General features: G+C 40.0%; 1 protein-coding gene across 3 annotated transcripts in view; it reads right to left on the bottom strand.

Moving 5' to 3' along the window:
- The window catches only part of ABCA13 (ATP binding cassette subfamily A member 13), a 770,386-nt gene that overhangs the window by 598,689 nt on the left and 156,061 nt on the right, over nucleotides 1–15,636 (bottom strand). For all 3 annotated transcript variants that reach the window (XM_068236514.1, XM_068236515.1, XM_068236516.1), the window contains exons 11-13: nucleotides 12,853–12,947; nucleotides 7,585–7,749; nucleotides 3,703–3,854 (exon numbers count right to left, since the gene is read on the bottom strand). In XM_068236514.1, coding sequence (XP_068092615.1) covers nucleotides 3,703–3,854; nucleotides 7,585–7,749; nucleotides 12,853–12,947 — 412 coding nt within the window. The remainder of the gene's footprint in view (nucleotides 1–3,702; nucleotides 3,855–7,584; nucleotides 7,750–12,852; nucleotides 12,948–15,636) is intronic.

Raw genomic sequence — 15,636 nt, 5'->3', positions numbered from 1 at the left:
GAGTAATCTGTATATACATTGTTAAAGAGTTTCACAGGAATTCTGCAGGAGATAAATGGTCAGGGTGTGCCTTCAGTTAACATATATCCTTGCCCGTAAAGTTGAGCTTTAGGGATGATCAGAGATATGCAAATTATTCAGAGTTGATGCAAGTTTATGCAAATTTTTCTGCAAATATATGCAGCTTGACAATGGACCAATCAATTCAAACCTGGGTTTAAATCGATTGTTCTGTTTTCAAACTGCATATATTTGCATACAAATTTGCATAATTTAAGAAGAATTTGAATCTCATTGATCATCCCTAGTGAGCTTTAAGGCTCTGTTTAAATAACTCAAGTGTTGGTGAGTGGCAAATGTGTAGTGGGAGGGAGTTCAAGAGGAGTGGAGAGGTCAATGTCAAATGCTCTATAAATGAGTGAGAAGCACTGGCGTAACAATAGGGGCTACAGCCCGTGCACCCGCATGGGGGCCTGCCCCCCCCCCGGGCCCAATTAGGGCCGTTTTGGGGGGCTGGAGGGGTCACAGCATGAGGCGAAAACCATGCTGCACATCGGCGGGGAGGGGGGACGGTCCCCCCATCACCTCAGGCTCTCCCCTCTTCACTCCCCTCCTCATCAATAAGTGTGTGTGTCTAGGCGGCGGGCAGTGGCAGATCCACATACCTTCCTGTGTTCCATCATGGATGTTCCTCTCTCTAGCCTCTGACGCTTCTTCCTGTATAAACAGGAAGTAGCGTCAGACACTAGAGAGAGAAAAATTCACGCTGAGCGGGCCAAAGAGGGGGGGGGGGCACTCAGAATTTCTGCAGGGGGGTCCAGTGGGTCCTAGTTACACCCCTGATGAGAAGGTAAATCTAGAGAAGGATAGATAAAGGTAGTTTGCAGTATGGAGAAGAAAGAAAGTGAAGACCGTTGTAGGTAAGAGTTAGAAGTTTGATCTGGATCCAGTGGAAAACTTGACAGAGGGAGCAGCACTCGCGGAGTTAGAGAAGAGGTTGATGAGTCATGCAAATGAATTTAGTATAGATTGAAGTGGTGACAGTCTGTAAGAAAGCAAGTTACCAATTAGAATGTTGCAGTAGTCAATGTGGGATATAATAAGGGCATGGATTAACATTTTTTTGTTATATTGCTTGAGAAATGGACAAATGTGGGATATGTCTTTATTATGTTAGTGAGTGAATGTGTCATTTAAATGAGAGAACAAAGTGCTATACCCTAGACAATGTGTTTGGGTGAGTGAAGTTATAGAAATATATCACTGACATTTATTGTTATGTCTGCAGAAGAGACAACTTTGGTGGGTGGGAAGGTGATCAGTTCTGTTTTGCTCATGTTACATTTTAAGATTCAGAAGGATATCGATGAAGATACTGTAGCAAGGCAGGAAAGGGCATGAGACAGAAACGTAGCAAGTTTTGAGGCTAACAAATAGATTTGATGTAGAAACCCAAAAGAGCCATAGGTATACACTGAAAAGAGAAGGGACCAAGGACAGAGGCCTAAAATATCCAAACAAACAGCAGGTGTGGTAAGAACGTGGTGTTTGAGGAAGTGACTGTGTAGGACCTTTTAGAGAGCTAGGAGGAAATCCACCAAGACCATTTGTACTTGATGAGTATAGATCTGTGACCTTGAGGCTGTTAAATGATCCTTATCAACTTTGGTGAGTGCTAATTCTGTAGACTGGTTGGGGTGAAAAGCCAAAAAAAGATCAAATGGTGAGTTATCAGAAAGGTAAATGGCAACTTGCCATTAAGATGCACCATTCCAGTATTGGATAAAAAGAGGAGAAGCGAGACCTGATGGGCCAGACCTGACTACTTATTATTATTTATTGGATTTATATAGTGTCAACATACTACTCAGCACTGTATAATACATAAGATTACAGACAATGATAGCAGGGGTGACGGACAACACAATACAGGTAATAAGCAATAAGATACATCAACACAATACAGGCAATAAGATATACAATATAAGCAATAAAATACAAAACAAGTTCACATTATTCTGGGTAGAGTGCACAATCAAGTATGATACACAAGTAAAGAGGACCCTGCCAAAAGCTTACAATCTAGAGAGAGGGGGTGGTGACATGAAAGGAGGGGGACTGCATTGAGAGGTACTTGGCAGAGAGAGTCAAGGCAGCATTGTTAATCACCATTGTTTATCGCCATTCATCCCCCACTGTCACAACACATCACTCACTATCACTACACATCACCCACGACAGAAACCCTCTCCTCTGTATCCCTAGCGAGAACCCTATCCTATTGATGCCTAATAAGAACCCTCCTCTACTCATGCCTAACAAGAACCGTCCCCTATCTATGTCTATTACTAACCACCCCCTCCTAACACTCACTGGCCACTATCGCATGCTAACACTTACCACCCCCTCCTTCTCCTAACACAACCCTTACCTAGCTATCCCTAAAGCTGACCGCCCCTACCTACCCCTAACACTAACCCCCCTCCCATCTATACCTAAAATCATTTATAACGGCTGCAGCCGTACATTTTGGTGGTGGCAAATAAAAAAAGTGGGCACCAGGACTGCCCACTGTACAAACTGCCACTATAGATAGTGGGCACCAGCGGTGCCCAGTTCCCCAAGCATGTTGAACAGCCTATAACAGCCTGAATAGGTTAATGAAAATTTACAGGAGAAGAACTATGGCAATTTTTTTTTCACTAAAAAAAAAAGAACATGGCCTCCATCCCCCTCCACAGTTTTAATTAACCCCTTGTGCCCCATGCAGACTCTGCTCAGGAAGAGGTGGGGAAATAGGTCCTGGAGGCTTTTATTGGAATCTGGGAACCCCCAAGTAATAAAGGGGCCCATACATGTCCTACCTCTTCCAGGTAAAAAGGTATAGAGAGTCACTTTTGACCCTATACCTATTTAGGGTTAAAAGGAAATTATTACACTTTATTGGGGGAGGGGGGATCCTTCTTCTATATTATTATATTTTATTTGTCAGCTATTTCTTCTTTTCTTTCAACCTTGATTGGTGGATCCTCTCTGCCCCTGCCCATCGCTAGGGAGAAATTATCACACACCGCTCCTTCTTCTGCTGGCTCTCCAGCTACACTGTTCAGGGAGCTGCAGCAAAAAAAAATTGAGCCTCCTGTCAGAGATCCCCATTAGTCTTGAGTTTTAACCAAAGAAAAACCTCACTGAGGAGGATTTTCATTGGTCCTCTAAACTGACCAATGAAAATCCTCCTTAGGAAGGATTCTAATTGGTTACAGCTTAAGACCAGTGGGAAGCACCTGTGGGAGGTTCAAAGATGCTTGCCCAGGGCTCCTTGAATAGTGTTGGCAGGGGAAGGAGTGACATCAGGTGAAATCTGCAAGCAGGCAACAGACAAGCAATGGGTGATCCCAGATTATATCACCTAGGCGTGTTTTTTACTGCCAGTGGGATGAAATTGAATTACTTAATTATTATCTTGTCGCCAGTGCTTATCGCTGGTGAGTTTGTGAATTGTATAGGTTCCTAAGAATGATAATTAGCAATTGGGTCATGGTTATTTTCCAAATTTGCTACAAGCTAGTTACTATCCAATTAATTCAATACACAATCAATCACAGTAGAATGAGACACTCTACATAAATGCATCTACTGTGTGTAGCTTCATATTTCTTTTAAAGAAGTTAAACTATAAAATACTAAAATTCATATACTTACAGTGATGACGCATTTTTAAAGAGATATGTTTTTGCCATTTGGATATCCCACATGTGGCTTAAATTATAACTTAATTCTATGACTTCTTGAATCACATTGTTTATCTCTTGCCATCCTAAGAACTCTCTTATCAGCAGTCTCACATCGAAATTCTAAAGCAAAAGTCAATTTTAAAAAGTGTATAAAATCATGTTACAAATGTACAAGGTCTAGTGCAAAATAATTACATGCAATACATATTTCTGAATTTGGTGGAGTTTGGTGCAGATGTGAAACTGTACCAGAGAGATAAAGAAAAAAAACATCACAGAGAGACCAGTCTGGGAGCCATGTATGGTGTAGGTTGCAGGGCTAGACTGGGCAACAGAAATGCCCCACCCCAAGTCCCAACACTGTGGTCTATGCACAGGCAGTGCGCTTGAGTCACAGTTGAGTCACAGGGCGCCTTTGCTAGCAGCAGAGACAGCTCCCTTCTTCTGATCTTCCTGTGAGTGTATGTAGTGTGTCCACACCCCCTACCCCCCTGAGTGCATGGTCCCACTTATGTGAGTGCACAGCACAGCAGGTGCTGTGAATGCATCAGACGTTCATCTGCTCCGAAGGAGAGAGGATGCTTCTTCCTCCATCAGGACATTGTACCAGTATAATAATGGAAAAGGGGTGTGCTGGCACCTTGTCTTGTGAATTTTATGCAGTGCAGGAGCAGAAGCTGGGTGCATAGCAGTAAATCTCTGCATAGTCTGTGATTCGCTGTGTGCTCTGTGGTGCTTGTCAGGTCTGACAACCAGTTTATTGCTGTTTTAAAATTGCAGGTAATGCATGTTTTCCAGCCTTATAGCATACAGTGGCTTGCAAAAGTATTCGGCCCCCTTGAAGTTTTCCACATTTTGTCACATTACTGACACAAACATGAATCAATTTTATTGGAATTCTGCGTGAAAGACCAAAACAAAGTGGTGTACACGTGAGAAGTGGAATGAAAATCAAACATGATTCCAAACATTTTTTACAAATCAATAACTGCAAAATGGGGTGTGCGTAATTATTCAGCCCCCTTTGGTCTGAGTGCAGTCAGTTGCCCATAGACATTGCCTGATGAGTGCTAATGATTAAATAGAGTGCACCTGTGTGTAATCTAATGTCAGTACAATTACAGCTGCTCTGTGATGGCCTCACAGGTTATCTAAGAGAATCTTGGGAACAACAACACCATGAAGTCCAAAGAACACACCAGACAGGTCAGGGATCAAGTTATTGAGAAAATTAAAGCAGGCTTAGGTTATAAAAAGATTTCCAAAGCCTTGAACATCCCCCGGAGCACTGTTCAAGCCATCATTCAGAAATGGAAGGAGTATGGCACAACTGTAAACCTATCAAGACAAGGCCATCCACCTAAACTCACAGGCCGAACAAGGAGAGCGCTAATCAGAAATGCAGTCAAGAGGCCCATGGTGACTCCGGACGAGCTGCAGAGATCTACAGGTGGGGGAATCTGTCTATAGTACAACTGTTAGTCGTGCACTGCACAAAGTTGGCCTTTATGGAAGAGTGGCAAGAAGAAAGCCATGGTTAACAAAAAAGCATAAGAAGTCCCGTTTGCAGTTTGCCACAAGCCATATGGGGGACACAGCAAACATGTGGAAGAAGGCGCTTTGGTCAGATGAGACCAAAATTGACCTTTTTGGCCAAAATGCAAAACGCTATGTGTGGCGGAAAACTAACACTGCACATCACTCTGAACACACCATCCCCACTGTCAAATATGGTGGTGGCAGCATCATGCTCTGGGGGTGCTTCTCTTCAGCAGGGACAGGGAAGCTGGTCAGAGATGATGGGAAGATGGATGGAGCCAAATGCAGGGCAATCTTGGAAGAAAACCTTTTGGAGTCTGCACTTGAGACTGGGGCGGAGGTTCACCTTCCAGCAGGGCAAGAATGCTAAACATAAAGCTAGGCCAACAATGGAATGGTTTAAAACAAAACATATCCATGTGTTAGAATGGCCCAGTCAAAGTCCAGATCTAAATCCAATCGAGAATCTGTGGCAAGATCTGAAAACTGCTGTTCACAAACGCAGTTCATCTAATCTGACTGAGCTGGAGCTGTTTTGCAAAGAAGAATGGGCAAGGATTTCAGTCTCTAGATGTGCAAAGCTGGTAGAGACATACCCTAAAAGACTGGCAGCTGTAATTGCAGCAAAAGGTGATTCTACAAAGTATTGACTCAGGGGGCTGAATAATTACGCACACCCCACTTTGCAGTTATGTATTTGTAAAAAATGTTTGGAATCATGTATGATTTTCGTTCCACTTCTCACGTGTGCGCCACTTTGTATTGGTCTTTCATGTGGAATTCCAATACAATTGATTCATGTTTGTGGCAGTAATGTGACAAAATGTGGAAAACTTCAAGGGGGCCGAATACTTTTGCAAGCCACTGTATATACAGCATATATGAGAATGGAGAGATGATGGACTGTGTACAGCAATGGAGAGATGAAGGACTGTGTACAGCAATACAGCATATATGAGAATGGAGCATACAGCAAAATATAAACCTGTCACTGAAGGAAACAATAGCAGATTTACACAAGAAGGCTGGTGAAATATGTCTGACAAATTGATTATGAACTGTTCCTAATTCAAGCCGAGAGTTTGTATGTCCCTCTGAGTATAGAAGCTAGATAAAATGTAAAAATGTGTATATGAGGCCTACCTACACTCATTCTGCCGGAGCTATAGACTGTAGTATACGTTGTCAACAATTGATTCAATCTATAGAGGAATCAACAAGCACAGAAAGTTATAAAGAAATTCAAAGATCGTCTATCTGAAAAGTGAATACATTAAACAGCTGACACCAGGCCATGTGAATCTGTGAGAGAATTAATAGAAACAATTGTTTACATGGAGTTCTTTTGGTTTGATACTGTCTTGTTGTGGATTACAATTTTTGATAGACTACAGGAAAACAGAGATTTTATTCCAAAAAGGATGGAGTGATAGGAGTTGCCTTTTGAGTTGAAGTGAAGAAAAATGAATACATCTGCTTTGATCTTACCACTTCAAGATATCTAAAATAGAGCACTTAGATGAACTTTAGCATAGACTGAGACTGTATAGTGCGGAGAAGTGCTCAGTAAGGTGTTACCAGCAACACTTAGTTAGCTAGACAGGAATGTGTCTTTACTAAAAAAGAAGTTTATTCATGTGCTTTGTTACTGAACTTTATTCTTACCATTTAATACAAATATTTATCAAAAGAACTTGATTGGTGTCCGTAAGAGTTCTTTACAGTTCAAGCATTTCCGAGGCGTTACAGGGATACATTTGATTTGGGCCAGCACTGCACGTGTCAGAACCCCAAATTGCCTCTTGTTGATCACATATAATGTATGTATGTGTATTGATAGCTCCCCTATTTAAATAACTTATTTAAGATATGGTGAATTGATGACCACACCTTGTTTTTAAGTGTTTTTTTGAAATTACACTGTGGCATAGGCATTTTTGACTTCTTGATTTTAGACAGGAGGTTTTCTTGTTCTCTATCAGTATATAAAGTAAAAGTTAGTGAAGAGCAGGGAACTTTATTGCTGGTCATGTGAAATATTCAACAAAATGTACATGAATTTACACTAATAGGATATATATATATATATATATATATATATATATATATATATATATATATATATATATATATACACAGTATGATAGAATACACACAAGACCGAACTTGTAATACATTTCACTACTCTTCACTGACTTTGCCTTCATTAAATCTGCAATTTTTTTCAAATAAAATTATAATTATATAAAAAAGTAAATACAAAATAAATGTTCTCACTTTTAGGAAAAATAATACCATAAATTATACGTACAATCTGTGAATTGTTTTGTAGTGGAGCAGATACGTCAAATGTTTCATAGAAAGAACAGAGTTTTAATCTAATGTCCTTTGTAAACATAGCATCTTGAAGTTTAAAAGTAGTTTTAAGAAATTCAGCCAAATCTTCACATGAGCTGGAATTCATTCTTAAAGACATCTAAAATGTAAAAAATAGGTAAATTATTAATTTTGATTGAATTTTGGTGAATAATTTCCTGCCTAAAAAGCAAAATACAATTAATTAATCAAGTCAATGAACTCTGACACTTTTTCAAAAACATATTTCAGCTGAGGAGAACGAAATTATTGTTACTTGGCAACCTTTGTCTGTTTCTTTCTACTGCTGCATGATAACTACCTAGTTATCAAAGCCATAAATTCTTAATCTTAAATATAAAAAACATATATAAAGATGCACATGAACGAAGTTCCATGCCCCTACACCTAACTCACCTTGTATATGTTTTGTAAATTATTTGTATTTGATAAGAAAGTAAAGGATATATCAGTATTTGTCATTTTTCTTTTTGTCTGTGGTACAGCCAAGAGACCACATATCACTTGGACACATGTTCTATGCTTTGATATTGTGCTAGTTTTTATTGCTGCTTGTAGTCGTGTGAAATTTCCTCCTACTTCCTTTGTTAATTAACATTTTTATAGGAACAATTATTGATGAAACATTATAACAGAAACATTGAAAGCTATAAACAATTTATAAATAAGGAACACGCGCTAGTGATAATGATTTAATCTATAAAATTCTCATGTACATAGATAAAATGCTAAAAAAAACCACACCTATAACAAAACACGCATGCCTTTCATACTATTCACAATCATACCATAAATTCATCAGGTGTATCAAAAACCTCTTCCTAACAACCTGAGCTAATTAAGATCTACACCTAAACTCTTAATTGCTTATTGGCAGTCCTTAATAGCATATGATTCCTGGAGCATAGAAAAAAGGCTTTTTTCTTTTCTTTCTTTCCAACAAAGCTATAAACATTTAACAGTCTCTATTTTAGGACGCAAGTATATTTTAAGCTGTCTTTTGTCCATCTGGATGCCATTTTTTTTACTTCACACTGATACAACACTTCTAGAGTCAGTAAGCACTTTATACCTGCACATAATGACAATATAAAAAGCTTTTTATTTTGAGGTTTAGAGAGAGTATTTTTTTACCTTAGGGGGATGGGGTTTTAATCTGTTCTTTTGAACTTTACATTCATGCTGATTGAATCCATCTCAGTATTGATGCCTTTCTTATCATATATCTTATCTCCACTTCTTGTGTGTGCAATCATGTGTGCTTGCCTTGTTGGTTTTAATAAATAAGGTCACATGATTATCATCCTTGATTATTGAGGGAGGAGTTTAGTATTCGTATATTGTCAGCGCATTTCAGTGTTTTTAGCTTGGCTATGTATAAGTAAGGGCCAGACTCAGAGGTCTGAAACATGTAAGCCTGTCTGTTACCTCTGTCTTTCCATTTTGCACAAATAAAGGAAGATTTTTTGGCATCTAGAGTGTTTTTGCGGAACTCCATTCCTAAAGACTCTTACCAGTATCTTTGGCTTACACATCCACGCCACCTGCGCCTGGACCTTAAGAGTTGGGAGGTTTGTAGCAGATCATCAATCTTAGAAAAGGTTATTGGAATAGTAACACAATTGCAGTGATTTGCAGCACATGCAGTGCAATATTATTGTGAATCTAGTTAGTTCTGGTTTATTACAAAAATATTTCACGGCAAATACTGTACATGACTGCACTTGTATAACTATCATTTCACTAATCCTTTAGCAATTCTCACGTTGATCTGATTTGACACAAGTGAGAGCTGCAAACTTTTGCCACACAGTATAACCCTAGTAAATTATGTCCATAGTTACAGGTTAAAGTGCAACTTCTTGAGAGTATTTATACCTCAATCCAGATGTAGAAAAAGATGCAAACATACATTTTATAGTATCAACACCCTGTGCTTGGTGTGGGTGCCCTTCATTGTAAACAAATCAAACACATCCCTTTTAAATGCTGATATAGAATTTGCAATGGTTCCTTTCTTTGGTAAGATGTTCCACATTGTAACCAGTCTGTAAAGAAACTATTTCTAAATAAGTGGTAGAAATTGTCTTCCTCTACAGACGCTCTGTGTCATCTAGTTCTTTTTAAACACCTGGGATAAAAGTTTTAAAGGGGCACTATGGTGAAACATTGTAAAATTTAAAATATGTGAAAACATAGACAAATAAGAAGTACGTTGAGCCATAAATTACTTTTCTTCTATGTTACTGTCACTTACAGTAGGTAGTTGAAATCTGACAGAAGTGACAGGTTTTTGGACTAGTCCATCTCTTCATAGGGGATTCTCAGGGATTCTATTTATTTTCAAAGGCACTTAGTAAAAGGCAGTTGCTCTGTCCAAATGCCAAAAAAACTGTGTAGAAGGCAGAGAAGCTGACCAGCATCATTGTTTAAATCCTTTTTAGGGGATATCTTTATAAAGAATAAAAGCCTTGCTGAGAATCCCCTATGGAGAGAGGGGATGTCACCAAGGACAATGTCCAGGAGTACCGTCAGCAGGTGGAGAGAATTTGCAACTGGAGCAAGGAGAATAGGCTGGTGCTAAACACTGCTAAGACCGTTGAGTTAATCATCGACTTCAGGAAGTCTGCTCCCACCCCACCTCCAATATACATTGACGGCAATGAGGTAACCAGAGTACCCTGCGCCCGGCTTCTGGGTACAAACATATCGAGCGACCTCAGCTGGAAGCCCAACATCACTGCCACCCAACGGAAAGCCCAGCAGAGGCTCTTCTTCCTCCGCCAGCTGAGGAAGTTCAGCATGTCTCAAGAAATTCTAACCAGCTTTTACTCCGCCACCATTGAGTCGATCCTCTGCTCTTCCATCTTGGTGTGGTATGCTGGCGCCACTGTCGATGACAAGGACAAACTACAGCGGGTCATCAGGTCAGCAGAGAGGATCATTGGGTGCCCCCTCCTCTCTCTTGCCCTACTACACAATAAAAGACTCAGATCCAGGGCACTGAGAATTGCAAGTGATCCCTCACACCCAGGCTACCGCTACTTCAACCTTATGCCCTTGGGCCGGAGGCTATGAGCCATTCCCACTAAGACCATGAGACACAATAATTCATTCTTCCCCTCGGCAGTCAGCCTCCTTAATTCCCTCCACATCCTACCACCAAAGCAAGCCCCAAGGAGCGGCGTCGCCGGCTGCGCTATATGACTGACCAGTCTACCAACCCACAGAACTAACTATTGACATTTCAGGGACACTCTGGGAATGTGTTGTATATTACAAATGTATTGTTAACCTGTTGCCTGTTGCTCACTGCTGTCTCTCTCTATGTACTCTCTCTCTCTCTCTCTATGTACTCTTCCTGAGCTATTTGTACTGTGCCAAAAACAATTCCGGGCATGAGCCCTCATGCTTGGCGAAATACATTTTCTGATTCTGATTCTGATTCTGACTAATCCAAAACCTGTCACTTCTGTCAGATTTCAACTACCTACTGTAAGTGATAGCAACATAGGAGAAAAGTAATTTATGTCTCATTTTACTCATAATTCTTATTTGTCTATGTTTGCACAAATTTTACATTGTTTTAATTTTTCACCATAGTGCCCTTTTAATTTGCCAAGCCTTAAAGCGGAACTGTCGTGAAAATCTTAAAATTTAAAACACATACAAATAAGAAGTACTTTCTTCCTGAGTAAAATGAGACATAAATTACTTCTCTCCTATGTTGCTGGCATTTACAGTAAGTAATAGAAATCTGACATTACCGACAGGTTTTGGGCTAGCCCATCTCTCCATAGGGGATTCTCAGCATGGCCTTTATTCTTTATAAAGACACTCCCTGAAAAAGATTTATACAAAGATGCTGACCAGCCTTCCTGCTCGCCATACACTTTTTTTGGCAGTTGGACGGAGCAACTGCCATTCACTAAGTGCATTTTAAAAATAAAGAAATCCTTGTGAACCCCCCTTGAGGAGATGGGCTAGTCCAAAACCTGTCGGTTCTGTCAGATTTCTACTATTTACTGTAAGTGACAGCAACATAGGGGAAAAGTAGCAATTTATGGCTCATTTTACCCTGGTAGAAATGTACTTTTTAATTGTATATGTTTACATATATTTAAAATTTTAAGATTTTCGAGACAAAGAGACAAAGGTCCTTTAAATACACATTAGTGGTATCGATACAATCGAGCTGGCATGTTGTCCGACTCCCCAGAGGCAGTGCATGTGTATCTGCCGGCACAGCTCACTACAACTATAGACAGGGGAGTGTGGCTCTCATCTTATTACCTCACAGTGGCAGAAAGTAGTTACTGCAGGCATAAACTGCAGTACTACTGAAACATCCAATAGGCTGTTAGGATTGTTGGTCCCATGATGCTCCAATACTATTTAAGTGTCCTCTATTTATTGCAATTTGCATGTGATAGTGTATGGTTGCCTTAGTGCAACTCTGCTGAGTGTGAATTTTGTAGATTAGCTTGCGTAAGATGTTTTGCCTACTCTTGATCCTGTTATTCGATTGCTGCCTGGACGACCCTGGAATTGTATCTGATTTGCTCTTGGCTTATCCTCTGGTACCATGATTATCTGATCTACTGTGTTTGACCCCTGGACTGCTATTGGATTTGCTTTTGCCTTATAATTTTTTACCGTGTGATTCTGACTACTGGTTGCGACTCAAACTGCCTTTAGATATCGCGCCTGTACTGTGCAGGAGATTGGGGTATTGACATTGAAAGGAGGTGAGAGATCCGCCATGCCTGAGACTTTTTTGGGGGCTATTCTTTCAATTTCAGAGTGCTAAAAAGTTATTTTAAACAGCAAGAGAAAAACTATATCCTAGGAAAAAACGTAAAAGTAAATTGAATATGAGCCTTTATCTCTTTTAGTTGATAGGGTGATCTATCATTTTCATGACTAAAATACTTGACCTTATATTGTTGTGAAACAACAATTACAGTAAAAATATTTAAATTCATCACTGATTGCAGTCATGCTTTTTCTTAATGTTATACTGTATGTTTTAAAAACACATCTTACTTTTTTTTGTCATGAGCAAAACTATTTTCTTTCCAATGGATTTCGGTTCAGAACAGAAAGCTACACAGAATACAAATTTAATCTTGACTGAAAAGTTAAAAATGCCAAAAAAAAAAAAGGAGAAAATCAGCATCAAACAAGTCAGTGTGATTCTTACCTGTGTCACTTTAGTAACAATGCTATTCATTTCAGATTGATTTACAGATCCAGGTTTTAAAACTGGACTTACTATTTGTAGATATTTCAAAGCAGCTATAAAAGAAAGATTGATTTAAAAAAGAAACTGGGTCTTTAAACTGCAAAGAGAAAATTGCATAATTATGTAAGCAATTACAATTATGCAGTACAATTTTTTTCACAAATACATAAATCAGAGAAAACCCATAAAATTACTATAATAGCCCCTGCTTAAAGTGATCACTACACCATTGAAACGGAATTAATAATAGAAACAACAGCTGAAATGTTACTCTAAAGACCAACCTCAAAAGAGGAAGAAAGAATATGTTATTTTAATTTTAGATAGTGTGGAAAAAGGATAGATGGAGCTTTGGGGCTTTTGCTACTTATTATATCTGCAGGTCTCATTCACAGGCTTTAGTATATACACACAAATTTTCATTTAATAAAGAGAACATTTGGCAGTTCAGGTCTGTTACAGAGCTCAGCTATTGGCCTACTTGGGCTTAAAGAGAAACTCCGACCAAGAATTGAACTTTATCCCAATCAGTAGCTGATACCCACTTTTACATGAAAAATATAATGATTTTCACAAACAGACCATCAGGGGGCGCTGTATGACTGATTTTGTGCTGAAACCCCTCCCACAAGAGGCTCTGGTACCGTACGGTACTCTGGGCAAACTGCCACAATGTAACAATGACACACACAGGAAATGGCTGTTTATAGCTGTCTGTTAAAGCCAGAACAGCTACATAATCTGCCCACAGTAACAATGTCACCATGTAATACATGTCAGAATGTGAATCTGGGAGAGGAAAGATTTTACAATGAGCAAACTCTGACTAAATCATGTATACATAATTATTGTAAAAATTAAGCACCTTTTTATATTAAATTATTTTCACTGGAGTTCCTCTTTAAGTATAAGACTGGGTTCACACTTATTAAAAACAGAATGTGCAAAAAATGTATTTGTCGCACATCTAATGAAAGTCAATGGAAAATCGCACTTCTGCTAAAATTTGCATTTTCTATTTGCATGCATGAAGTGGCTGAAGTGGCTGGATAGTGTACTGGTTAAGGGGTCTGAATCTCAATTCTTCTCGTTCAGTAAGCCAGCACCTATTCAGTAGTAGACCTTGGGCAAGACTCTCTACCACTGCTACTGCCTATAGGGCGCATCCTAGTGGCTACAGCTCTGTGAGTTCACCAGGAGAAAAGCATGATATTAATGTTATTTGTCTTGTCATGAAAAAGCATACCACTTGCAGCATAAATTCACACATCGCATTTCATTAGCCATTCTGAAAAAATGCATGTGAACATTTGCATAAGAACATGAATTTCAATGCAAAAAAAGCATGTGAAAACATTCCATTTTCTGCATTGATAAGTGTGAACCCTGCCGAAATGTACTTTTTGTAAGCAATTCTTAAAAATAAACTCAGTTGCTTCTTATGGGCATATTGACTTCCTTTTTTCTGGATGCTGTCTGTAATGCTTTCACACCAATCTAATGCTGTATTTGTTTGAGTTCCTTCTGTTGTTCTCTTTTTTTTTTTTCAATATCTTTTTTTTGTGTGTGTGTTAAATTACAGTAAAATCAAATTGTTAAAAAAACTCACATAAAATTATGTTAATGTACTGCAGTTGACATTGGCCCTTTAAGACCAGAGCTGTACTTTACATTTTAAGTCTTGTGATTGTCTCACAGCAATTAAATTGTCAAGAGCCAGCAGAGCAGGTGGGAAGAGCGAGAGCGAGCAGACAATGCAGCGGGGATGATTGAACTCTATGCCCTGGAAGGAATAAGCAACCATAAACAGGGTGTAGATTTTAATTACTGTGGTTCGAAAGCAGTGGAATGGCTCATTTTGTAGGTAGAGTTTATGTCTGAATCTGTACATCAGGGGCGTTTCTAGGTTCCTGGGAGATCCGGGGCACCCCTGAGCACCAAAAGGGAATGATTGTGCAGCGCGCTTAGCGCGGCAAAAATTGGCGTGGTCATGCCGTGGGAAAGTGGGCGTGGTCATAGGTGGGGTCAAATGTACATGAACATAGCAGTGGCATAACTTAAATATGTATTCAATAGGCAGTATTTCACATAAATAAGCCCCTCACCTGGCTTCTGTCTTGTCTTCGGCTGGCTGGCCTGTGTGCTGTACTCGGCTGATGGTTATGCTGGGCTGCCTGGCTGGTGGTTATGCTATGCTATGCTGTGCTGGCCTGGCTGGTGGTGATGCTGTGCTGGCATTGCTGGCGGTGATGCTGTGCTGGCTTGGCTGATGGTGATGCTGTGCCAGCTTGGCTGGCAGTGATATTGAGCCAGCCTGGCTTTGCTAGGTGACTTGCTGGGGGTTAGCTGGGCTGGGCAATTTGCTGCGGGCTTTGCTGTGCTGGGGGCATTTTGGAGGGCTTTGCTGGGCTGGGGCTTTACTAGGCTTTGCTTGGCTGTACACTTTGCTGGGACCAGGAGGCTTTGCTAGGCTGGGGGGTTTGCTTTGCTGGGGGCTGTGCTTTGCTGGGCTGGAGCCATGGGGCTTTTCTTGGCTGTAGATAGGTAGGTGCCCCCAGTATAGGTTAGATAGGTATCTGCCTCCAGTGCAGGTTAGATAGGTAGATTCCCCCAGTACAGGTTAGATAGGTAGGTGCCTCCAGTGTAGGTTAGATAGGTAGGTCCCGCCATTATGGGTTAGATAGGTATGTGCCTCCAGTGTAAACACATACCTGGAGGCCCATTATCTCAACGCAAAAGATT

This window comes from Hyperolius riggenbachi, chromosome 5, assembly GCF_040937935.1.
Source record: "Hyperolius riggenbachi isolate aHypRig1 chromosome 5, aHypRig1.pri, whole genome shotgun sequence".
Classification (NCBI taxonomy): Eukaryota; Metazoa; Chordata; class Amphibia; order Anura; family Hyperoliidae; genus Hyperolius; species Hyperolius riggenbachi.
This window is presented reverse-complemented; position numbering and strand designations above follow the sequence as displayed.